General features: G+C 36.2%; 2 protein-coding genes across 2 annotated transcripts; one reads left to right on the forward strand and one right to left on the reverse strand.

Moving 5' to 3' along the window:
* The first annotated feature begins 1,036 nt into the window (after positions 1-1,036).
* LOC129943270 (hatching enzyme 1.2) lies at positions 1,037-16,975 on the forward strand. Its single transcript, XM_056052580.1, has 3 exons — positions 1,037-1,627; positions 16,013-16,676; positions 16,743-16,975. Exons 1-3 carry the CDS (start codon positions 1,474-1,476, stop codon positions 16,912-16,914), a joined length of 990 nt encoding a protein of 329 aa, XP_055908555.1. The 5' UTR covers positions 1,037-1,473; the 3' UTR covers positions 16,915-16,975.
* Positions 16,976-22,715: 5,740 nt separating this feature from the next.
* Positions 22,716-25,487, reverse strand: LOC129940110 (odorant receptor 67d-like). Its single transcript, XM_056048355.1, has 5 exons — positions 25,191-25,487; positions 24,565-25,082; positions 23,625-23,814; positions 23,151-23,306; positions 22,716-22,924 (listed from the first exon to the last, which is right to left on the reverse strand). The coding sequence occupies exons 1-5, from the start codon at positions 25,422-25,424 to the stop codon at positions 22,871-22,873; spliced, it is 1,152 nt and encodes a 383-aa protein (XP_055904330.1). The 5' UTR covers positions 25,425-25,487; the 3' UTR covers positions 22,716-22,870.
* Positions 25,488-26,215: the final 728 nt, after the last annotated feature.

Genomic DNA, 26,215 nt, shown 5'->3' on the forward strand with positions numbered 1-26,215 from the left:
TCGATTTTTATCAAAATTTTATCAGATGTCAAAATCATTATTCTTCGTTGCACAAAATTATTTTGGAGATGAAATCATATTTTAGTCGTATTGAAGGTGATAAATTTTTGTTTGTCAGTTTGTTTGATTTATAAAAAAAAATAATAATTGGATTCTTTTCAAAAAACATATTTCATTGATATCACTTTGCAATATATTATATAAAATTTAGTTCAATTCTCTATTGTTTTTGGTTCGTAAGATATTAAGGGTTAACCAAAATGTTGACCTTTTTTTAGACTGCTATGATAAAAAAAACCACCCACGCCATTTTCTTGAGAGCCCTTTCTGCATCTTTCTGCCTTATTATCTGTATAACAAAATTTATTTGAAATTGATATCTCTTCTGGTTCTTGAGTTATGGACGACGAAAAAAATGTTGCGAACGTACGAACGTACGGACATACGAACGTACGGACGTACGAACGGACGTACACACGCACGCAAAGACATCTTTCTAAAATTCTTTTTCTTCTGACCCATTACGATAACTTTCTATGGGAATTAAAAAAAAAAAACAGACAAAAAGTTTAATTTTGTTTACTAGTGATATTTTAGTTTATCAAAATACCATATAAAATAAACAGAACTTTGAGAACCTTAAAAGTTGTACTACTTCAACCTTCAAACTCAATTATACGTTTCTTAGGTTCAGATTTCTTAGCAACAAATTTATAATACTTTCATAAATCAATTTAGTTTTTATGTGATTTCTTCTGTTTGTGCATTGTGAAGGTGAAGCTTCAATGAAAAATAATTCTATTTTTTCGTTAATTTTGTCTTAATGCTTCATTAAATTCAGATCATATATTTGTCTAATTCCATCATTATCAAATGGAGATGACCTACAAAATGAAGATCAAACCAAAATAAACACAAATAGTATTTTTATTTTATTATAGAAACCTTCGTTTAAAAAATTGTTTGTTCACACTCATAGTTGTTGACTCAATGTACACAAACACTTTGTAATGTAAATCCAAACAACCCCCTCTAGCCCCCTCTATTGCTTTATCAACACCGTGTCCAACGTCGCGTCCGTGCCATGATAGATTGCCATTTCCCACTCTACCATGTCTGGCCAATGCCAAATTGAGATTTCTTCATCATCCATTTGGCTTTAAGCACGATGAAGACGAGGCTTTTGTTTTGATTTGGATTTGAATTTGGATTTGGATTCGGATTCAGATTCGGACTACCAGCCCGACCACAACAAACTAAACTAATAACAAAACGACGCGCGGTAGTGGCACAACGATCCGACGGACGCGACGCGACGGTAGTGGAGTGATAAGATAAACGAAATGAAAAGTTTCTGGAATTTATAGCGCGCGCGATGGTTCTTAGCCAAGTTAGCTACCATTTGGCTAACAGTCTAGTATCACAGTGTTATGTGAAAGAAACTTAATATTTTGAGATAAATTCTCCGGAGATATGTGTAAAGTTATAATTGGACTACCAATTTACTCGTATTTCGGGCTTTTTGGTCTTCTGGTGATGGCCATAATAATAACAAAAACAAGTGCGGCCATCACTGTATCTAAGAATAATTATTTTGAGCCTGATGAAATTGATTACTTTGGTTCAGGTGTGTTTTCTAAAATAATATATTCTTAATTAAGTTTAAATAAGTTAAACAATATAACTTAAATAGTTTTTGTTTGTGTGTGTTCCTATTATGGATTATATGATACCACCTGCATAACTGTTTAATTCCCCCTTAGGGCAAGTTTTTGTGTTGTGTAAAAAATTGAATTTAAGTTTTTGATTATGAAAGAAGACTTGAAGGAATATTTGTGTGTTTTCTTATAAACCTTTGTGTTTCTATGCTAATGACGGTTTTTGATTAAACCATTTAAATTCATTCTATACCCATTTACTTTAAATTATGTGGGTTCAAAAAAATTGATAGAGGTAGTTGAACTCTACCTTCCTGTCATTATGTTATGTCTTCTTGCTTACAGCCTGCTTCTATTTTTGTTAACGATTTATAAATAAATTTAAATCTAGGAAATAAGAAAATTAAATATTATATACATGCATACACATACGAGTACGTATAGTCTAACATCCGTCTTAAAATAATTATTATTTTTGCATTACCTAGAACGAGTTAATTACCTTTTGAATTATTTCACCCTAATGACCTACCTTCATCTGTATGTTTTTATTTCTTAAAGCGGAACTCTTGCTTAGTTCTTTGTTCAATTACTTTTGATTATTTGAACAAACTACGAAAATGGTTTATGAGTTTTAAAAGAGTCAGTGCAAGGGTTATTTTGTTAATTAAAAAGTATTTTTTAAATGGATTCAAGAAAAGATTACAATTTGTCTAGAAGATAAAGTATTGGAAATTATTGTAATCGGTCCGATTTGTCGAACTTTGACATTTTAAGACAGATGTCTGTCGATTGCGAAGTTTTTTTCGTCGGCCATAGCTCAAGAACCAGAAGAGATATCGACTTCAAATAAATGTTTCCATACAAATAATAATGGAGAAAGATGAAGAAAGGGCTCTCAAAAAATTGGGTGGGTGGTATTTGTAACATAGCATTTTAAAAAAAGGTGAACATTTTGGTTTACCCTGAATATCTCACAAACCAAAAATGCTAAAAGCTTGAATTAAATTGTATGTAATATATTGTAATGTGTTACCGAATAAATTTATTTTAAAAAGAATCCAATTAAAGGTTTTTTTTATAAATCAAAAAACAACTAAAAAAATATTTTTCACCTTGAATACATTACGAACAAAAAATGATAATCTCCAAAATAATTTTGTGTAACGAAGAAAAACTGACATCTGGTACAATATTGAGAAAAAGAGAATAAGCAGTTTTTTTTATAAAGAATAAAAACCTAAACAAATATTACACAAAGTTGGTAAAAATTGGTTTTCGACTTAAATATTTTTCACAGAGTTCAGAAAAATTGAATTGACAGTTTTTTTTTACAAAACATAAAAAAAAATTACTAAAAGTTGGTAAAAATCGATTTCCGACTCAAATATCTTTTCAAAAAATTGGGATAATGATTGAAATAAATTTTATTTTATATTGTTTGAAACATTCGGTTAAATTTTGAGAAAAATCGAATTCACCTCCTTTTCTTACTTACTTACTTACTTAAGGTGGCGCTACAGTCCGGGGCGGACCTGGGCCTCAACCAACAAGCGTCTCCAGCCAGCTGTCTCCAGCTTCGCACGCCAAGTTGGTTGAGGTCCTCTCCCATCTGGGTGCGCCACCTGTGTAGCGGTCTTCCTCTACTACGCCGTCCCTCGGGATTGGATTCGAAGACCTTCCGGGCAGGAGCGTTGATATCTATTCGCTCTACATGACCCAGCCATCTAAGCCGTTGGACTTTAATTCTGCTAACTTGGTGAGTGTCGCTGTACAGCCCGTACAGTTCGTCGTTATATCTTCTCCTCCATTTTCCACCTATGCATACGGGACCAAAAATCATCCGAAGAATTTTTCTCTCGAAGCATCCAAAAACGCTCTCATTTTTCTTTGGCAGGGTTCAGGCCTCAGCGCAATAAATGAGAACCGGGATGCTGAATGTCTTATAGATGGTGATTTTAGATGCTTGAGAGAGGACTTTACTTCTCAATTGCCTTCTAAGTCCAAAGAAGCAGCGATTTTCAAGAGTTATTCTTCGTTTGATTGCAGCACTGGTGTCGTTGTCTGCATTAATAGCGGTGCCTAGGTAGACAAAATCCTTAACTACCTCAAATTATAGCTGTTCATGGTGACGTTTTGTCCAAGACGTCGTCGTTCAGTGTCCTTTTTTGATGACAGCATATACTTGGTCTTGCCCTCATTGACCACTAAACCCATCTTCTTCGCTTCCGTCGCAATGCTCAAAAACGCTCCACTGACATCACGCTTTGATCTTCCAATTATGTCAATATCATCTGCGTATCCGAGTAATTGGATGGACCTTTGCAAGATTGTGCCTCTAGTGTTGACGGTTGAGTTTTGCACAATTCTTTCCAGAACGATGTTGAAGAAGTCGCATGACAGTGCATCGCCTTGTCTAAAAAAAATTTTAAAATCAAATGTATCGGTGAGATCTTTTCCGACCTTGATAGAGCAGCGTGCATTCTCCATCGTCATTTTGCACAAACGGATAAGTTTGACAGGGATGCGAAAACTAGACATTGCTCTGTAGAGCTCTTCCCTATAGATGCTGTCATACGCGATAAAAAGATGGTGGGTATCGATTTGAGGCTCCTGGGTTTTTTCCAAGATCTGTCGTAGTGTGAATATTTGGTCGATAGTGGACACACTGATTAGGACCAATCAGGTTGTTGACGAATGGCTTCAGACGTTCACATAATACGGCAGAGAGAATCTTATACGCAATGTTAAGGGGACTGATTCCTCTGTAGTTGGCGCAGTTTAGAGGGTCTCTTTTCTTATGTATAGGGCACACTATGCTGAGATTCCACTCATCGGAATCTCAGCATTCCGCCTCTTTTACAAGAAATAAAAACCTAAAGGAAAAAATAAAAAAATTAGGTGGCGCAACAGTCCATGAAGTACCTGGGCCAAGTGACTTACAACTCTCAACCATTCCTGAGATGGAAGGGACCTACAGTTTATATGCCGAATCCGAACGGCTAATTTTTAAGAAAGCAATTCCTCGCAAGAGGCAGTACCCGTGAAAACTTTTTTTTAAAATTAAGGTGGCACAGGCAGGGATTGAACCCAAGACCTCTTGCATGACAGTCCAACGCACTTTTTTTGTTTTTTTTTGCAATTCGTTTTTATTAATTCATTCTTAAACCTATCTAAAGCTAGACCAAAATTCATAAAACTAGCCTAATTATCCATAACTTACAACTAACTTAATGGTCCCATACGGACATTCTAAGGGCCTTTCGGCCCTAAGGTCTATTTTACTTCAATTTATATTTTATTTATTAACTTCCCATAGGAAGTTATTGTAATGATTTTTAGAAAGATGTCTGTGCGTGCGTGTGTACGTACGTTCGTACGTCCGTACGTCCGTACGTCCGTACGTCTGTACGTCCGTGCGTCCGTACGTTCGCGACGTTTTTTTCGTCGTCCATAGCTCAAGAACCAGAAGAGATATCGACTTCAAATAAATTTTGTTATACAGGTAATAAGGCAGAAAGATGCAGAAAGGGCTCTCAAGAAAATTGCGTGGGTGGTTTTTTTACCATAGCAGTTTGAAAAAAGGTGAACATTTTGATTAACCCTAAATATCTTACAAACCAAAAACGCTAGAGACTTGAATTAAATTTTATATAATATATTGTAACGTGATATCAAACAGATATATTTTTGGAAAAAAAATCAATGCAACGGTTTTTTTTATAAATCAATGAAACTAAAAAAAAAAAATTTGTCACCTACCAAATTTTACGACTAACATATGATTTCATCTCCAAAACAATTTTGAGCAACGGAGAATAACGTTTTCGAAATCTGATAAAATTTTGAGAAAAATCTAATTGACAGTTTTTTTATAAAAAATAAAAATCTAAAAAAAACATTACTCAAAATTCGTAAAAATTAAATATCGATTCAAATATCTTTTCAAAAACTTGAAATTTAAGCTTCAAGCTTATTTTATCTTATAAGAAATATTGTTTTCAACATTCAGTAAAATTTTAAGAAAAATCGAATTGACAGTTTTCTTACAAAAAATAAAAATTAAAAAAGAAATTAATAAAAGTTAATAAAAATTGATTTTCGACTCAAATATATTTTCAAAACTTTGAGATATTGGCTTTAATTTACTTTTATCTTTCAAAAAATATTGTTGTCAACATTCAGTAAAATTTTGAACAAAATCGAATTGACAGTTTTTTTATAAAAAATTGAAAACCGAACAAAATTTAACAAAAGTTGGTAAAAATTGAATATGGATTCAAATATCTTTTCAAAAACTTGAAAGTTAGACTTCAAACTTATTTTATCTTATAAGAAATGTTGTTTTAAGCATTCTGAAAGATGTTTAATAAAAGTTTATAAAAATTGATTTTCGACTTAAATATCTTTTCAAAACTATAAAATATTGGCTTCAAACTTATTTTATTTTACAGAAAATATTGTTTTCGATATTCAGTGATTTTTATATAAAAATCCTACAATCCGTTTTTTCATAAAAAATAAAATCTACAAAAAATAGTACGCAAATTTGGTAAAATTGATACTAGTACATATAGACAAACTTTTAAGCAAGACAAATCGACAGACGGGATGGGAAGATATCAGTGTGGGTCGCATCCCAGCCTCTTTTTTCTGTAGGTATTTATTAGAAAATCTTGAAAAAAAAACTAATATCAAGATCCTTTTTTATTTTTACTTAAAAACTACTTAAAATAAGGTCCCTAATATAAAACTTAAAGGTAATTTAAACTACCTATTCTGCCTATAAACTACTTAAAACTAGAACAGCCACAGCAGCAAATCTAACGTTTTTTGTTTTTATAATTTATTGTCTTTTTTATTTTTTTTTTTTATTTTTTTTATATTCCATGTTTTTTTTTTCTTTTTTTTAATTTTTTGTTTTTTTTTTTCATTTTTTTATTTTTACTGTATTTTTATTTTGTGCCACCATGCCTATTCTACTTAAAACTAAACCCTAAAACTATAAAACAAGTATGTAAGCCGGCCAAAGCTTAAAACCCCATCCCGACTACCCAATATCAAGTGCCGATTGAAGCCACCAAAACTGGTTCTCCTGCTTCACCCTATCAGTTCGGTCCCGTTCGGACACAGCCCTACTGAACCGAAGGAGCTCTGCTCCACCTTGTGCCATGACGTCCCGATTGTACAGGAGTCGCATATCCACGGTTCTTCGTCTGACGTGGTAGATTAACGGAACTGCCAATCTATCCTGTATCAGACCGCATTTGTCTAAAAAGAGGAATGCCTCTGGTGGAATGAAGCCGCTCAAGCGTGCACTTTCAAAATACTCGTCGTTCGGATAGAACGCCCCGAAAATTAAATTGTTGGTCGAAGACAGCCTTTGCAATGTGACCTCGGACGAGTTTTATCACGAAATTGTCAATTCTGTTGATTCGAGCCCCGTTGTATAGGACCTCGTTGGAATAGTAATGCACATAAGAAGAGGAAATAAGCCGGTACAGCGGCGTAAACACTGCCACTCGAACACTCGAACACCCGAAACTTCTCCATCTGGGAAGGGGTAACGCTGAGCCACACAGGACAACCATAACCGATCATCGGCCGTATGAGGGCCATGTAGCAAATTACCTTCACTCTGGGGTCAAGCCGACAGCTGTAAAACAATCGTTTTGCAGCGCGGAGGCTTCTCTGGCCCTGGTCAGAGCAGCATTTGTATGTCTGTCGAAATATAAATACTGATCTAACCAGATACCGAGGTATTTCACTTCACTTTTGCTCGCTAATGGCTGCCCGTTAAGATCAACGATAACCATCTTTCGCCAATTCTTGGCACTAGCCACGAGGGATACGTGAAGTCTCCGACTTCTGGACATTTATTTTCAGTTTCCAGTCGTCGCAATATCGCTGAATCTTGTCGAAATCACGCTGCAAGAGAATTCTAATAGCCTCAACCTTTCGGGCCGTTCTGTACGCAATTAGATCGTCGGCGTACGCAATTGCCTTTGTAAGACTACCTATCAGAACGCTGCGCTGGTGTAAATGCTGAAGAGAATCGGCGAACAGTCCAACGCACTAACCATCACACTACGGGTACTATTTAACCTAAAAAAAAACCTAAAGAAACTCTACAAAATATTGGTAAAAATTTACTTTCGATTTAAATATCTTTTCAAAAATTAAAAATATTGGTTTAAATTAATTTTATCTTACAGAAAATATTGTTTTCGCTACAAAGTATAATTTTTACTTGCGCAAAATCGAAAAAAGTGGGTTCCCATGTTCTTTTCGTCCGTCCTCATCTCCTCATTTGTTTCTTAGTTATATATTTTAAGTTCGTACCAGTTTAAGCCGATAGCATTATGGGCTCCTCAGATATTTTGGACCCACACTTATGATACCGTCTTTCGATTTGTCTAAGACTTTAACAAAATATTAATAACCGTATTTTGAGTGAGATAAAAACATTTGAAGTCAACAGCTTTCTTTGTTCTCATAATACTTGAGTCCAAAACCATTTCTAATTAGTTTGTTGTTGTCAGTCAGTTTAATTTTTCTTAAAAATTAACAAAAATCAACAATATTTTGCACATGATAAAATTAATTCAATTTCATTTCAAAGATTGGTTTTCGACTTAAATATTTTTTATAGAGTTCAGATATTGGCTTCAAATTAAACTTATCTTATAAGAAACACTGTGTTCATTCTTTATTGTATGAAGTTTTGAGAAAAATTGAATTGACTGTTTTTTTTTACAAAAAATAAAAAAAGTTACTAACAGTTCGTAAAAATTGATTTTCGACTTAAATATCTTTTCAAAAATTGGAATATTATTTCAATACCTGGTTTTGTTTGGGAGATTTTTTTTTGTATTTATTTATTAATATCCTATATATATATGTATTTTGTACAATTATTTAGAGGGAATAGGTTGTAGCATTTGAATTTTAAGTTAAAATTGAATTAATGCCACATTTACAAATTTTTATATTGTGGGGTGGACAGATTATAAAAAACGTATATGATAAAAGAACAGAAACAGAGAAAAAAGTTTTTTATGAAATGATCACTATGATTGATTGAACTGCATAAGCAATATTTTAATTATTATATACGTAAATAAATAAAGGGAATAAATATTATCAAATGACATAGTTTAACAAAGATTCAATGTTATAAGTATCGAAATTAAGAAGCCATATATTAACTGATTTTAAGAACTGTAGACGGTTTCTAATGCTTCGTAATTCAGCTGGAAGACTGTTGTATAATTTGCGAGACACAATAGTGTAAGAATTCCTAAAAAGTGTAGTTCGAAAAATGTTTAATCGTACCGAGTTAGGATTTCTCATATTATATGTATCACTCATAGGGCTTTCCAAATAACCACTCCTAGGTTAGGTTAGGTTAGGTTAGAGTGGCTGTCTAGATATCATTGACACACGTAGACCTCAAGGGTCCATTGTGATACCACTAATGAGGTTACTCATGGGAGAGTAATGAATTTAAACAAACCATTTTGTGCTTTTAATAAAGTTAGAGAGACGTTTTGTGTCAATATTTGCCAGTTCACTGGTATTATCGAAGAAGGGATTACCGAGAAAGTAATTCCTTCTAATAGAGAGTGCTGGACATGTACATAGAAGGTGTTGGACTGTTTCCTCTTCCTCCTCGTCCATGCAGCTTCTACAGAAGTCATTTGTGTAGACCCCTAGCCTCAGAGCATGTCTACCTATGAGGCAGTGTCCCGTTATTACTCCAATTGTAGAGCTTATACTTTGTCTGCTTAGTGATATCAAGCCTTTTGACCGTTTTAAGTCAATACTTGGCCATATTTGCTTGGTTGCCAGGCAGGTGGTACTTTGTGACCATCTAGTATTTGTTGTTTCTAAAGCATATTGCTTGAGAAGATATTTGCATGTAGCAAGTGGTGTTCCTATGTTATGTTTTTGTCTAACATAAGGCAGAAGTGTTCCGTTTTTGGCGAGCTCATCGGCTTTGCAATTTCCCGGAATGTCTCTGTGGCCCGGCACCCAAATGAGGTGAATGTTAAACTGTTCCGTCATCTCCTTCAGAGATGATTGACAATCGTGGACTGTTCGAGAGTTTGTGGAGACAGACGCGAGAGATTTAAGAGCGGCTTGGCTGTCCGAGAAGATTCGTATATCCTTACAAGATATAACGTTTTCTTTGAGCCAGGATAGTGCTTCTTTAATCGCCATTACTTCTGCCTGGAATACACTACATTGATTGGGAAGTCTATAGGATAGACTGAGATTCAGTTGTTCTGAAAAGATACCACTTCCAACTCCGTGATCGGTCTTTGAACCGTCAGTGTAGAAGTGTACCGCATCGTCTTCCAGGGGTCCCTCTTCTTCCCAGGAGGATCTTGAAGGGATGGACACATGGAATCTTTTACCAAATACCATTTTTGGGGTGGTATAGTCTAAGCGATCTGGGATAGATCTGAAATTGTCTAGAATGGTTGTATGTCCAGTATTGTTACTGGTCCATTGAGAGGTGGCTCTAAGCCTTACACATGAGTTGGCAGCCACCTTTTTAGAGAAGATGTCAAGTGGTGTTAGGTTTAAAAGCACTTCCAGTGCTGCGGTTGGTGTTGTGCGAAGTGCTCCTGTGATGCACATACCTGCTGACCGCTGGACTTTAATGAGTTTATTTAGATTTACCATCTTATCCAGTGCGGTCCACCATACGACGGCTCCATAAATGAGTATCGGCCTGATTACCGAAGTGTATAGCCTGTGGGTTATTTTTGGGGAGAAGCCCCATTTTGATCCTATGGCCTTTTTACAAGTAAAAAGCGCTACAGTAGCCTTTTTGACTCTTTCATCAATATTTGCCTTCCAATTTAGTTTTTTGTCTAAAATGAGGCCCAAATATTTAGCTTGGTCGGAAAAGCTTAATGGTATTCCTTTAATCTTTGGTGGGCTAATCTGAGGAATTTTATATCTTCTCGAGAAGAGTATTAATTCTGTTTTGTGTGGGTTGACGTCCAATCCACATTGATTAGCCCATTTAGTTAGCCTGTTTAGGGCATTTTGTAGGAGTTCCGAGAGAACTTGGGGGTGCTTCCCAGATACGGATATCGCAACGTCATCAGCGTAGGTAATCACCTTGAAACCTTCTGTTTCCAATGTTGTAAGTAAGTCGTTTACTACCATGTTCCATAAAAGAGGCGAAAGGACTCCACCTTGGGGAGTGCCTCGATTCACCGATCTGGTGGTAGTAAAACTTCTCATGTTAGAAATTATTGTTCTGCTTTTGAGCATGAGACTTATAAGATCTATGAGTGACTTCTCTAATTTCAGCTTATCCATTGCTGTTGTGATCGCCTGGTAACTGACGTTGTTGAAAGCTCCTTCAATATCTAGGAACGCTACCAGGTTATATTCTTTGTATTCGAGGGAATGTTCAATAGTACGTACCAGTGAGTGAAGTGCTGATTCTACTGATTTTCCCTTAGAGTAAGCATGTTGAGCTGTGGAAATGAGACATGGTTTTAAATTATGTCTGATATAAATTTCAATCAATCTTTCCAAGGTTTTAAGAAGGAAGGATGATAGCTGATTGGTCGTAGATCTTTAGGGTTAACGTGTGAGGGTTTCCCTGCTTTGGGAATGAAGACTACTTTTGCCATTCTCCAGGCTTTGGGAATATATCTCAACCTTACACAGCTTGTCAGAATGATTTCCAATGGTGGAATAATCATGTCTGACCATTTTTGTAGTTCGGCCGGAATGATTCCATCTGGTCCTGGAGATTTATATGGATCAAAGCTGTCTATGGCCCATTGCAGTTTTTCCCGCGTTATTAGACCAACTAAATCGCTTGTAAAAGCTTGAGACTCTGATGTTAAGTCGTTGAGTATGTTAGAACTACCTGGAAAGTGGGTGTCTAATAACAGGTTAAGAGATTCTTCATCTGTGATAGTCCATGTGCCTGTTTCTGTCTTTAAAGCACTAGGTATTGTTGGACTTTTTGAGAGAATTTTCCTGAGTCTTGAGGCTTCTGAAGTATTTTCTATTTTACCACAAAAATTTCTCCAAGAAGACCTCTTACTCTTTCTTAATTCTTTTTTATATTGCTTTAGAGCTTGTTTGTATAAGTCCCAGTCAGAAGGAGATCTAGTGTACTTAGATCTATTGAAGAGTTTACGACAGCTCTTTCTGAATGGTTCTAATTCTTTATGCCACCAATGAGGTTTCTTTTTACCCTTTAAAATGGTTACAGGGCATGAAGATCTCATTGATTTATTTAAGGCTTCGGTGAGATGATTTACAGAAAGGTCTAGTTCATCTTTACTGGAGGAGCTTTTAAGAAGGTTATGATTAAGCAGTTGTGCTAGTACCTCCCTATAACGCTCCCAGTTGGTATTCCGGTGATTTCGAAATCCCGTAGATGTATTTGCTACATCTTTGAGCTCAAACTGAATGTATTTGTGGTCAGAGAAGGAATTCTCTTTTGAGACATGCCGGTTTGAAATCATATTGTGGATCGAGTCAGAGGTAAGTGTAATATCAAGTACCTCTTTCCTATTCTTGGTTACAAATGTGGGTTCATTACCAATATTACTTATGAGTAGGTTAGTGCTTAGTAAATAATCAAATAAGTACTCACCTCTCTCATTTATATCAGAGCTACCCCATACCGTGTGATGGGCGTTAGCGTCTGAACCAATTAGGAGACCAACTTTTTTCGATTGCGCGTCCGCAATTGCCTTCCTCAAGGTGTTTCCTGGAATTGGGCTGTCGTGGCCAAGGTAGGAGGATATGAGCCAGTAGGTGGCTTTATCTGTTGTTAGGACAGCGGTGGTAGTGTCCTTGTCGCTGTAATTGGGGAGTAAAAATATGTTTAAGTCATTTTTTACTAACATGCATGACCTTGGTTGACCTTTCTCCGATGCATATAATATTTTATAGCCAGGAGTCCTGAGACCTCTGATGATGGAGTTTGAGACCCACGGCTCCTGTATTAAGACGATGTCTTCCTTGTTCATATGCAGTCGGAGTATCAGGTTGTTTGTGGCCATGATGGCGTGATGGAGATTAATCTGTACTAATCGCAGCATTGCTACTATTAGTCAGATCAACCTCCACCACTGTTTTGTCGGCGTTTTCCTCGTCTGAGGAGGACCTAAGCAGGTCTTCCTCACTCTGGGTGATGCCTAAGGTGGCGTCTTCAGTCTCCATGTCGGAGTTACTGTCGACTTTAGTTTTAGCCTCCACGTCGGATGGCTTATTTGGGGCAGTGGATGTCGATGGTTCCACTTTTGGTGTTGCATCGACCTCCATTTTCGTTGCCAATGAATCGCTTCCCTCCGCTGAAGAGGCTTCTGTGGGGGGCGTGTTTAGCGTATCTTCATCTTTTTTATAAATACGCATCATGATTTCATCGAAACCATACCTAATCACACCTTTGGTCGCGGCCAGTGGAGCCAGTGATTCCCTATTGATCAGCACTCAAACCACTCCTCATAAAAAATATTTTCAATACCTTAAAATAAAACAAGTGTCTTACTGGTAGAATACCTGTTTATCTAATTAAATCTGCAGAGTGAGTGAGGCGGGCAGCGTTGCATATTTTTCTTTTTTGAGGAACTGTTAATTGTTGGATTTTATTTAAGTATGCACCTCCCCAACAACTGATACCATATTGTAACTTCGAGTGGAAAATACCATAGTAAACCTTTTTTAACGCGGAGAATGAACAATAATTTTTTAACCGATAAAAGCATCTTACGGTTGAAAGAAGATATTGCTTTAAATCAATAATGCGCTCAGTCCATTTTAAATGTTGGTCAATTTTGACACCTAAATACTTAAAATCTTTCACTATTTCTTTATTGAGGCATGCACTGCAGCAGTTTGCTTCAGAATTAAAGGTTAATGTTAATTAATGAGATACTAGACATTTGCTATTGAAGAGTTTAAAACTAGAACAAGACGGAGCATGGAACAATAATTGTATGTCATTTAGTCCATTGCTGAACATCATAAGTTTGGATTTGCTACTGACTAAAAGTTTATGGTCCTCAAACCATAGCCTTAATAAATGAACATCATGGTTTATATCCGAAACCAAATTTAATGGACTAAGTGAATTGTATCCAATTGCTTTATCATCAACAAATGCGTTAACTTTCCCTAAAAATAGCAGATTGAAGATGGAATTTATATAAACCAAGAAAAGAATGGGCCCAAGAACTGGTCCTTGTGGGACACCCAAGTTAATATCAATCACTTAGAACATTACCTACTTTGACTATCTGAGACCTTTTACACAGGTAGGATTCATGTTATAGCTAATTTTAATAATTTAGTAAGCTTAAAAATGATTTACCTAATTTTAAACCAGTTTAAAATTTTACTATCTCTTAACAATTTGCTTAAGTGTAAATCACGGAATGGCTACTGCAGCTTTTAGTAATTTGATTTATCCATATGACACCCATTCTGTTATTCTTATAAGAGCAGTGGATGAAATGGACTAGTAACTATTAGGAATTCGAATTAATAGGTCCGTTTAAACGTATTTGCTTTGTTTATTATCGCGAACTGTCACTTTTTAGGCATGTTTGGATGTAGGTGTATTGTTCGGTTTTTTAATTTTGATTTATAAAAAAATATTAATTAAATTTTTAACGTCACTTTGGTATCACGTCACTGTATATAATATAAGATTTAATTGAAGTCGCTAGCGTTATTGGTTTTTTAAGACATTTTTTGTCAACCCTTTTGGTTTACTTCTTTTTTAAGTTTAAATTGTTTCCGAATATCCTTTCTAAATCTTTCTGTACTGGAAATAAGAACTTCCACACGCAAACATGTCCTAAAATTCTTGATTGATATTACGGTTTTTAAATTAGCGAAGATAAATTTGGGCTCCCCGTAGCGTCATTTTTGTTTTGGTGACATCTGTCAAATCTTTCGTTTATTATTCAGTTGTTTATGCCAAGTCATCATGGCAAGTTACACGATTAAACAGCACGTTCAAATGATAAAACTTTATTATCAAAATGAGTGTTCGCTAACGCAAACGTTGCTCGCATTGCGCCAATTTCACGGTAGACGTGGTAGCCTTTCATAGTCGACTTTTCATTGTTTGGTGGCCAAATTTGAGACGACCGGTTTAGTAAACAATCATCCAACACCCATACGTTCAAGGAACGCAAGATCAGCCGATAAAATCATCACGGTCCTTGAGAGTATACAGCAGAACACGGGGAAGTCGCTTCCCGCCGTGTACAAGAACTAGTACTTTTGCACACTTCAACTTGAATTTTGCCCGGGACTTGGGACCTAGGAGCTCAAAGTTCATGTCCAAAGACAACTCCGCGCCACGCCATTCTTACGCTGACTGGGCGTCGAAACTTATGTATAGAGGACCCCCATTTTTGCCGAAAACTAATCTCTAGTGACAAGTCGTATTTTTGGATGAATGGCTGGGTTAACGTAAAATTGTCGTATATGGGACGAGACCAACCCACGAGAGGTTCACCAGGCGATGATAGATCCTCAAAAAGTTACCGTTTAGTGTGGATTTTGTGCTGGCGGCGTAATTGTTCCGTACTTTTTTGAAAACGACGCCAGTAAGGCGGTCAGCGTCAACTGCGAGCGCTACATAACGATGACAACTAATTTGATATGGTCCAAATTGAACCATATGGACCTAGACGACATGTGGTTCCAGCAGGACGGCGGCGTTACGTGCCACACACCAAACTCCACGCCATCTACACAAAACATCTACCCGTCTTTATTGAAAAACCCAATAAAACCCCCTTATACTTGTGTATCTGATAAAATGCTTATACGACTAATTGTAGGCGATTGCCAATGATTTTATTTTGGAGCAACCTTTTCTAAATCACTATTTTAAACATTTTGGTTTTTAAAATAAAACGCAAAATGAAGTTCTTTCGCTCATTTAACATAAAAGTTATTCACATATTAATATAAATATTTCATCAGGGGTACCAATAACTGTATCCACTACTCTATATTCGCAAATTTTCGGTTTACTGAATAAGCTTCAATTCGAGACTAGAACGGTCTGTATCTTACAATTTCAGTGTATACTTAAAATTGCAATTTTAAAATTCAATGTCCATACAGCAGATACATATAATTAAGTAAAAAACTGAAGAAAATTTGTATTTTTTGAAGATCTTTTCAAACTCAAAAGTCGTGCTTTTCTCCTAACTCTCGTTTCGAAAAATCAGTTGATCAATTTTAATGACACATCTTTTAAATATCTCCTATGCCAATGTATATCCCTTTTATATATGATTTGTTACCAATAATCCTTAAACTCTTTTTTTTAATTTACATAGATGAAACAGTATATCCAGATGTAGATTATTCTGCCAAAGAAAATTCACCTGAAGACGGTAAAGAATCTTTAGCAACCGATGACCCCGAGACAATGCCGCAATTATTTCAAGGTGACATCGCTATGGACTCTGAAACTTACATTGGCCTGAGATTGGGTGTAAATCCCTTAAAGTACCCGAAACGGCTATGGCGTAATGGCACCATACCATTTGAGATCAGTCGAAGTTACAACAGTGAAGAAAGAGCGGCTATTGATAATGCCGTACATGTACTTAACTCTCTTACCTGCATTAATTTCGTTCCCTACGATGGAGAAAATGACGACTATTTGTACATTCAGCCACCCGATGAGGATGGTCCTAAGGGATGTTGGTCATATGTGGGACGTCGAGGTGGGGAACAAATTGTGGCATTACAAAGACCAGATCATTCCAGTTTACATTGCTTCAGTAGCGAAGGAAGAATCATGCACGAGCTAATGCACGCCATTGGAATATACCACGAACAATCCCGGGCTGATCGGGATCAATATGTAAAAATACACTGGGAGAATATTATGCCGAAATTTAAGAAGAATTTTAAATTGGTTTCGGAGAAAAATGGAAAGTATTCATTTGAATATGATTATAATTCTGTGATGCACTATGGAGCGTATTATTTTAGGTGAAGTTTTGACTTGAAGTTTTTGAGTGCTTTAAAAAAATGATATTCTATGTTTTTTGTTTTTAGTAAGAAAAAAGGAGAAAAACCAACAGTGACTCCATTGATGCCCGGGAAAAAAATTGGTCAAAGACGAACACTGAGTAAAACGGACTGTTTGAAAATAAATGAACTCTACGGTTGCCTGACGGGACGGCACGCTAAGATGTACCGAAGTTTTTGCAAGCTGCTAGGGTTATAGTATTACATATTCTGATTTCTTCCTTATCTTAATTTTAATTTAAGTTGTCTAAACACATGTTCATAAATACGTATTTATTCTAACATAGCTTAGTTACGTAGTTATAAAGATTAGAGAAATACCAGTACAAAAATATAAACTTAAAAAGTAAGTTTTTTGTTTAATTACCTTTCGTTCACAAAGGAGAACATCATTGATAGATATGATAAAGAGTAAAGGTCCTAAATGGCTACACTGGGGAACTTTTGAATTGACAATGAAAAGGTATGAAATTGAACTTTTTTAAAGATAAGAAGAGATCCATTTGATGATTTGAGAAGAAAATCCAATTTCCTTCAGCTTAAATGTGATGATATCATGAAATAGCTGGTCGAAAGTTTTAGAGTAATTAGTCTAAATACAGTTGAGCACTTGTTCAAAAATGCATCTAAATTAGTAATTGCCGAACGTTTTTTATTTAACTATGTTATTGATCGTATATAATATATTATTGCAGTAAAAATATAAAATATCACAAACATCTTGTTCAAACAAAATTAGGAGCCGTATGAACAGTTTAGAAATTGGTCTGTAATTACTTATGTCACCCTTGTTACCATTTTAAAAGACTGGTTTGCTATTTACTAGAGTTTAGAAATGCTACTTCTGACTAAAATTTGTTCAAGATAAATGGAGGAATCGCATCTGGTCCAGAATGTAAGATTTTCTCTAACCATATTTCAAAATTATTAAAGCTATAAATTCTCATTCATTTTTACGAGAGTGTCAATGAAAGATTCCTGAAAGTTATTAGCAAAGCGGGCTATAGATTTCTATAGTACTTACTTACTTACTTGAGGTGGCGCTACATTCCTGTGAGAACTAGGGCCTCACCCAACAAACTTCTCCATCTAGCTCATTCCCTAGCTATATGTCTAAAGTTTAGGGCTCAAAGTTGGGTGATGTCACTTTTCACTTGTGCGCGCCACCTGATCCACGTTTTTTCTCTACTGGGCTGCCCAATCAGTGTGGATTAGAAGACTTTCCGGGCCGGAGCATTGGTTTCTATGCGCTCTACGCGACTCAACCATCTTAATCGTTGGACTTTTACCCTTCTGGCTAAGTCTACGTCTCTCTACAGCCCGTACAGTTCGTATTTCCATCTTCTCCTTCATTCCTCTTTCATGCATACAGCACCGTAGATCACAAGAACTTTTCTCTCGAACCGACCCAAGGTGCTTTCATCCGATTTTGTCATAGTCCATGCATCTGCACCGAATAGCAGAACGGGGATGATGAGCGTCTTATATAGCGACACTTTGGTCCCTCTAGAGAGGGCTTTGCTACTCAATTGCTTTCGTAGTCCAAAGAAACAGCGGTTAACAAGAGTTATTTTGGTGTTGTTTTCTGCGTTTACAGTGGAGCCTAGGTAGACGAAGTCCTTGATTACCTCAAAGTTACGTCTGTCGATGGTGACGTTTTTACCGGAACGTACGTCGGTGTTGTAAATCCTTTCTTGACGACATCATATACTTTGTTCTGCCCTCACTAACCGTTAAACCCATTTTTGCCGCATCTGCCTCAATACTCACAAAAGTCCCATTGACATCACACTGAGTTCATCCGATTATGTGAAAGTCATCAGCATATGCTAGTAATTGGACAGACTTTTGAAAGATACTGTTTTTGACTGTTCTTTCAAGTACGATGTTAAGAACATGACAGCGCATCACTTTGTCTAAAGCGTTTTTGACATCGAAAGGATCTGTAAAGTTATTTCCAACCTTATATTAAGAAGCTTGAATTCTCCATTGTCATCATGCACAGACGGACGAGCTTGGCAGAGATTTCAAAACTAGACATGGCTCTATACAGCTCGTCCCGGTAGATACTGACATATGCGGCCTTGAAATCAATAAAAAGATGGTGGGTATCTACTGATAAGGACCTATCAAGTTATTGACGATGGGCTTTAGACGTTCAAATGTTACGGCAGAGTAGATTTTGTAAGCGATGTTAAGTAGACTGATTTCTCTTTAGTTGGTGCAGTTTAAAATGTCTCCTTTTTTCAGAATCGGGAAACAAACTCAGGTTTCATTCATCGGGCAAGCTTTCTTCCGAGCATATCTTACAGATAAGTCCAGCTGCTTTAAAGAGCTCGGTATTCAAGCCATCTGCACATGCGGCTTCGTTAAACTTCAGCTTAGATATGACCATCTTTACTTCGTCTTAGTCGGGAGAACGGGAGTGTTGGCTTTCATCGTCTATGTTAAATGCATCATCTTGTCGCCGTTATACAATCTTGCAGAAGTGGTGCTTCCATATTCTCAGCAATGACTGCGGTTCAACTATGATGTTTCCACTTTCGTCTTTGCAGCCTTCGGTTCGAGGTTTATTTCCTTGTGAACTACGTTTTACCTACTCATCAAACTTTCGAACTTCATTCCTGCTTTTAAACCTTTTAACATCTTCGACCGCACCTTCTCTATTTTTCCTTCTGAGAAGTCGGTATTTTTCTCGCCTCTTCTGAGCATAGAGCTCGTGAACAGCTCTTGTCATTTTATGAAGCGGGGATTTGTGTGCTTGTTGTTTGGATACATTTGCCTGCCGACATTCCTCATCAAACCAGGGGTTCCTTGTTCATCTTCTCCAAGCATTTCCCTGTTTTGTATTGGGTCTGGAAACTTAAAGTGCTACCTTGGCTACAACGAGGTATAGTGTTCCGAGTCGATGATAACTCCTAGGAAAGTTCGGACATCCATGATGCTGGATCTAGCGTCTATCGCAATATGGTCAATGTGGTTAACGCTAGATTGGTCTGGAGAACTACACGCTCCTTTGTGGATTTTGTGGTGTGGAAAACGCGCACTGGCTACCATGACGTTTCGCCCCGCAGAAAAATCGATGAGCCTGAATCCGCGTTGTCGGAAGTGTTTTCGTGAAGGCTGTTTTTCCCAATGATTCCACCAAAGATGTCTTCCCTTCCTAGCTTGGCATTAAAATCGCCCAGGACAATTTTAATATCATTGCTAGGACACTGCCCACAAGTTTTGTCTAAGAGCTCGAAGAACATGTCCTTGGTGTTGTCATCCTTCTCTTCTGTTGGAGTTCAGCCTTGGTACGGATTTTCATGAAGTGCTCGTTAATGCACCTATAGCTCAAGACATGTTGCCTTCATCCGGCCACATTCAAATAAGCGTTGTTGGTTTTAATCGGTAGAAGTCATCATAGTAAATATCTTTTTGCCCGGCCAATCCTATTGTATTTCCTGGATGGCGGTGAAATCTGCTTTATAGCAGCCTGGGGCCTCCGCTTATTCATCGACTGCACGTGGTCTGTTAATTGACTCAACATTCTTACCTGTAGATCCGAAGTTTGTTGTTCTTAATCGTTTGCGTGGGCTGTCAGCAGAAAATCGGTCCGTATCCGAGGCTTGTTGCTTGTTGGTGCTTCGCAACTGGGTTTTATTTATGTGGACCTTCAAGCTGAAGGACCATGTCCTTGATTTAACTCCAAAGTTGAGAGCCGGCACAACCGCTCCTTACAGGTCCATGCTCTAAATATGGTGTGGTAGCCCTATAAGGTGTTCACTTAGTAGTTCAACTTAACTGGAACCGTTGATTCCATCTTCGGAATTCCTACGCTACCGTCTGGATGAATGGAAAAACACCTCCCGCAACAATTTTCCTCTGGGGTTGGATCCGAATCTGCAGTTGAGGTACTTGGTACCCAATGTTCAATGTACCATTTGAACATCATCATGGTATACTTACTAAGGTATTTTTAATAGAACCAAATTTTAATTGGACATCCTTAAGATCTATTTCTGGTATTGTTATTGTTTCAAAGCATTTAAAGTGTTTCCTTAACTATGGCAATCTTTTGGTTAGTTTCAGAGTGGGAATTTTAAAGAATGAGTCAAATCTGTACTTCAAATTAAACAACCTTAAACTCAGTTGAACTTTAGTTTAACATGGAGGACCCCTGAACTCCAATTTAATATGATATCTAAAATTTAACAGCAGTTTTTTTCGTCATATGAAAAGAGTTTGAAGAGGCTACATGCATCCCTGTGTTACACTATGTCTCTATTCCCAAAGTCGCTGAGCTGGAGTCTAAACAGCCAAATAATTTAACGAGGCACGAACATTTTGATTTTATTCATGGAACATTTTAACCCATGGCTAACTCTTATTCCCTGGTTTATTGAACTCGCGGAATAAAGGTGAAATAAGAGTTTTTTTATTTAATTCGGCCGAAAGGCTAAAACAGTGCTGCAGAGAATTTCAACGAAAAAGTTTGCCTTGTTTTCACGTATACATAAAACTAACTACTGAGTTTTTATTTTTATGAAAATGTCATTATTTTTAGTTGATTTGTCACGCATACTTGAAAGACTTTATGAATCAGCTGTTCACTTTAGGTTGTTGGCAAACCAAGATGGCTACCACCGATATTGGGAGCGGATAGCAGCATTGAAGAAAGTCTACATGCATCGCAGTCCAACACAATGTCTCGGTTCTTGAATCTGCTGCGCAGGATGAATGCAACTAATGTTGCAAACAAGTGAAACACAAATAATATTTATCTAACATCACTGGTATTGCAATTTATCAAATAAAATAATTGTGAGAATAATGGCTTAAACACATACACGCTTCAGCTTCGGCTTCTTCTGCGTTACGTTAGGCCTGCTTCGAGGTTGCTTTGAATGACATTTCTATTATTTCATCCCTCCAAAGAGCAAATATTTTGTTTGTTGACATTTTTTTACAGTGATGAGCTGTCAGACAAAGCAAATTTCAGATAATTGAACTAGAGCTTCCGTTTGGAGGCACATTACCTTACATTACGTTCTTTTCTTTACGATTGTCAAACGAAACGTGAAGTCGAAGCTTCATTGTGATAGCATGCATTGAATTCCTATGGCTGAACTCGTAAACGTCAGGCAAGGCAAGGAAAATTTTTACCCTGGTTACAAGAGGAGATCGAGGAATCGAATCGAACCGAATTGAGATTTCGATCCAGGTATATGGTGGCACTGAATCGAGGAATCGAATTCAAATGGAATCGAAATGACATTTGGGTTGTATTTGTGTGCGTACTGCTACGTGAATAACTTTCAAATTTTATAACAATGCTTTGAACACAGAGACGAGCGCCAAATTAAATTCAGCTTAGAACCAAAAATACTCCATTTAAATGGAGTATTTTTGCTTAGAACAAACAAGATGGAAAAAACTTATTGCACGCACACAAACAAGACCTCACACACCAATAACTCGATTCCCCGATTCAGGTTTACAAACAAATTTTCGATTCGATTCACCTCTTTCAGTGGGATCGGATTGAGTAATCATATTTCGATCCGATCTAGGTCTATACGGCGCTAAATCCTGATTCAATTCGGATTCCATTCTCTTTGTAAACGCGGTATTTACCCGTGCGACACAGGTTGATTTTCTTGCGTCTCATGTTTTCGATTTTTTTTCTCTTTTGCACTTATGTTGTTCGAAGTGTCGCATGCATCTAGATTCATCGTGTAATAGCAGACTAAGCAGAACTAACAATGCTGCCAAGTTAATGCTGTTGAACTGCATATAATGACAGAAAGAGAGTTGACTTCAACATTTGAACTAGAGTTGGGGTTCAGTTGAAATAAAGTTTAAACTTTCAATTTGAAACTGAAAAATTGTTTTTAATAAACAGGATCATTAAATAAAATATATTTTTTAAATTAGAATATATTAAACCCTTCACAACAATGATATTTTGAATGAACGAATAAATAGGTACGAAATAAATGGGTATTAAAACAATACTTAAGTTAAATTAATATGTTTTATTAACATGCACATACATAGATGCATTTTCTTTTTTTTTAATTGCACAAAATAATGTTAATAACTTTTAAGCAGTTGGTATTAAATCAATGGATTCACATTAAGAAACTCGTATTTTTTTTCCTTGTTGATATTTATTCAATAAAATTTAAAATCATCATCATTATGCTGTATACTGACTTCGTAACCTGAAATTTATTCAAAATATATTCATTTATGTAAATATATGTAATAAGATCTTTTTGCTAAAATTTCATAAAACTAGAAAAGATAGAATTTCTTTAAAAACAGTTCTGAAAATATTTCAACTCAAAAACAGTTTTTACACCTATTCATTTGCCTTATCAGACAAAAATGAAAGTAGAACGTAAAAAATTATATTTTGTGTTACCTCATTTTGACATTTGAATTTACCTGTAAAGCTGTGCTCACTGACAGTGGCATAACTCCTCCAACTGTAATTAATTCGGGATCTTGCGACTTCATTAACATTAGCAAAACGCATTTTTGTTGTGGTGGTGCCAACATATACCAGTTGATTGCATAGATCTCATCACAAAATTTATCATTCTAAAATTAAACAATAAATTCTACATAATTAAATTTGAAAATTTGTTTTTTTTTTCATTTACAAGACATCTTTTCAATTAACAAAATCTTGGTTAAAAAGTTAATCAAGCGGAACACGTAAAATTCGAACAAAAAGTAAATTTTTTTTTAAATTCCAGAATAAAGTTAAAATTAAATTCCAGTTAAAAGTTGATGTTATTGAGCTGTCATTATTTTCAATGCAATAAAAAGTGCTGCCAATTTTTAAAAGCATTTATTTAAAATTCAATTCGAAAGGTTTTTATTAAAAAAAAAACATTGTTTAATTTTTAGACTTACTGTTTTTTCGACCAAAGTTCCAATTCCACAATAAACATATAGCATGAGTAATTCCAGAGCCAAATATGAATATGATCCAGGCCAATCTCCGGTTAACAATATAAAAAGCGTAAGAACAATTGACAGTGAAGTTGTTACAATTTGAACAAATGTTATCCAATCAAAAATTTTGTTGGATGTTTTGGCAAATCTATAAATGAGGTTGTATCAAAAATTCTCAGAAACAAAATTAATTGATTTAGGCTAGTTTGTTAACAGTGGGTTATCTTTAAAAAAAAAATTGGGTGGCGCAATAGTCCGTTGAGAGCTTAAGCCTAGTGACTAACAACTCTCAACCATTTCTGTGTGCGTGTACTGTTGTCAGAGAAGGAGGGGTCCCACAGTTTAAAGACCAATCCAAATGGCTTATTTGAGAAAGCAGTTTTTATGACAAGAATCACTCTTGGAGAATTCGGCAATTCGTCAGAAGGGGCAGTACCCGTGAAAAAATAAACTTTAGGTGGCATAGGTATAAAACTCAAGGCCTCTGGCATGACAGTTCAACGCACTAACCATCATGCCACGGGGACTATCTTTAATCCATAATATTAACAGCTATAGCTTATCCTCAATTCTTCATAACCCATGTTATTTATTTAGAAGTATGGGACTTTTATAATAGATAAAGTTAATCACTCATTTACCACCATGAAACAAGATCCTAGGAAAATTCTGCTAGAAACTTAATCCACTATTAACAAACCAGCCCTTAGTTAGCCAATAAACATAACCCAGGGTTCAACAATTTTAACTATCCAATTTCGGTTTTGTGAATAACCACAACTGTGGTAATGATTTTATAGGTTAGAAATAAATAAACCACGACTTTTCAACATCTAAATCGTTTTGTTAAGCCTGCTCAACCACGGGGTCAATATTGAATCATCTTAAACTTTCTTACAGAGAATACTTTTGATGCCATCCTATGATATCATTTAACAAATGGTCCATCTTCATCATCTCAAAATTATCATCAGCAATTTCGTTGAATTCAATAATTTTCGCCTTCAAAACATCCGCAAACAACGTAACATGCATATTGAAAACTATGAAGAATAAATCTCCTGCGAAATTACCGAATCCGCCAAAAACCAAGCATGCAAATTGCATTCCAATTGTAGTAAAATATCCAAAATCCGTTTCCACATCCAAGCCAGGTAAATAGAATTGCATCAGCATGTAACGTTGACCATTCATTAAGTACATTATTACGGGAGCAGTGAAAAGCCAAAAGAAAATAATTACATGCAGAATGGAAAGAGTCTTCAGCAGGAATTTGACTCTTGCCGTGGAATTATTTAGAACTTTGATGTAGTAATTAGTCTTGGCTTCGTATTCCTCATAGATAGTAAAAATTTCAATATTTATGTCGGATAGATGCCTTGTATAAACGATACCACTTAAAAGTTTAGCGATTCCCTTCAAAAACACAACAACAAAAATATCAAGTGAAATGTAAATGGTTTATAGCGTGAAAAAAAAACATTTATTTTTAAAACAACTATTTTTCAATATTTGTAGTCTTACTTGAAAAACACTTCCAACCATGCAGAATGATTCTAAGAGTACTCCCCAATTCTCTGAAAATTTTAGCTGCACCGTGTAAACGGAAAATATAAAATAAACAGTTATACAAATTATGACACAAATTGTTATGAAATTAACACGATAATTAGGATCAGCAACATCTGCACCACAAGCTGCACCACAGAGACGAAGGACTTTCATCAATTTTAGGTATTTTTCTGAAGGTCGAGACATTTTAAAAGAAAATATTTCAATACACACTTCGTAAAAATGCGAAGTTCTTGAACTTACTTGAAAGAAAATCAAACAAACCTTTGGTTATATTATTTCTTGTAGTCAAATAAGTAAGACTATTAAAAGATATAATTATCCCTGTCAATGTTAATAGAGCTGTCAGTTTGACAGTATAATTGTTTTTAATTGACGTGTAACGTTTCTAAAATGGATGTGTTGGGAATAATTGATGTGGAATGACTTAATTACAAGTTACCTCTCTCGAAGTTCTTTGCCGCCAACACAATGTATCTAAAGCCGCCTCTGGCGTGCTGGGCTCAAGAACTCACCAACAAGGAACCCCTGGTTAGATGAGGAATGTCGGCTGGCAAATGCAGCCAAACAACAACACGCAAAGCGGCGCTGCATAGAAGGACGAGAGCTGCTCATGAGCTCTATGAGCATAAGAGGCGAAAGGAACACCGACTTCTCAGAAGGAAAAAGAGAGAGCATGAGAAGCGTTCGGTCGAAGATGTTGAGAGGTTCAAAAGCAGGAACGAAGTTCGAATGTTTTATGGACAGGTGAAATGGAATTCACAAGTCCATTAACCTAGAACCGAAGGCTGCAAAGACGAAAGTGAAAAAGGAGAAAGTGGAAACATCATAATGGAACCGCAGTCAATGGTGAGGATATGGAAGGACCACTCCTGCAGACTGTATAACGTCGACGACGAATCGAATTCTGCTTTCAGGCAAGATGATCAATTCAACATAGACGACAAAAGCAAACAATCCCGTCGTCTTCTTAACAT

Source organism: Eupeodes corollae, chromosome 1 (genome assembly GCF_945859685.1).
Source record: "Eupeodes corollae chromosome 1, idEupCoro1.1, whole genome shotgun sequence".
Lineage (NCBI taxonomy): Eukaryota > Metazoa > Arthropoda > Insecta > Diptera > Syrphidae > Eupeodes > Eupeodes corollae.

What these genes read in the sequence shown, in the direction of transcription:
- LOC129940110 (XM_056048355.1), bottom strand. Translation starts at nt 25,424, where the DNA reads ATGTCTCGACCTTCAGAAAAATACCTAAAATTGATGAAAGTCCTTCGT. An exon ending in TGGTTGGAAGTGTTTTTCAA is followed by an intron (nt 25,083 to 25,190) that starts GTAAGACTACAA and finishes GTGTTTTTGAAG; the next exon opens with GGAATCGCTAAACTTTTAAG. An exon ending in GAACTTTGGTCGAAAAAACA is followed by an intron (nt 23,307 to 23,624) that starts GTAAGTCTAAAA and finishes GTTTAATTTTAG; the next exon opens with AATGATAAATTTTGTGATGA.
- LOC129943270 (XM_056052580.1), top strand. Translation starts at nt 1,474, where the DNA reads ATGTGTAAAGTTATAATTGGACTACCAATTTACTCGTATTTCGGGCTT. An exon ending in AATTGATTACTTTGGTTCAG is followed by an intron (nt 1,628 to 16,012) that starts GTGTGTTTTCTA and finishes TAATTTACATAG; the next exon opens with ATGAAACAGTATATCCAGAT. An exon ending in TATGGAGCGTATTATTTTAG is followed by an intron (nt 16,677 to 16,742) that starts GTGAAGTTTTGA and finishes TTTTGTTTTTAG; the next exon opens with TAAGAAAAAAGGAGAAAAAC.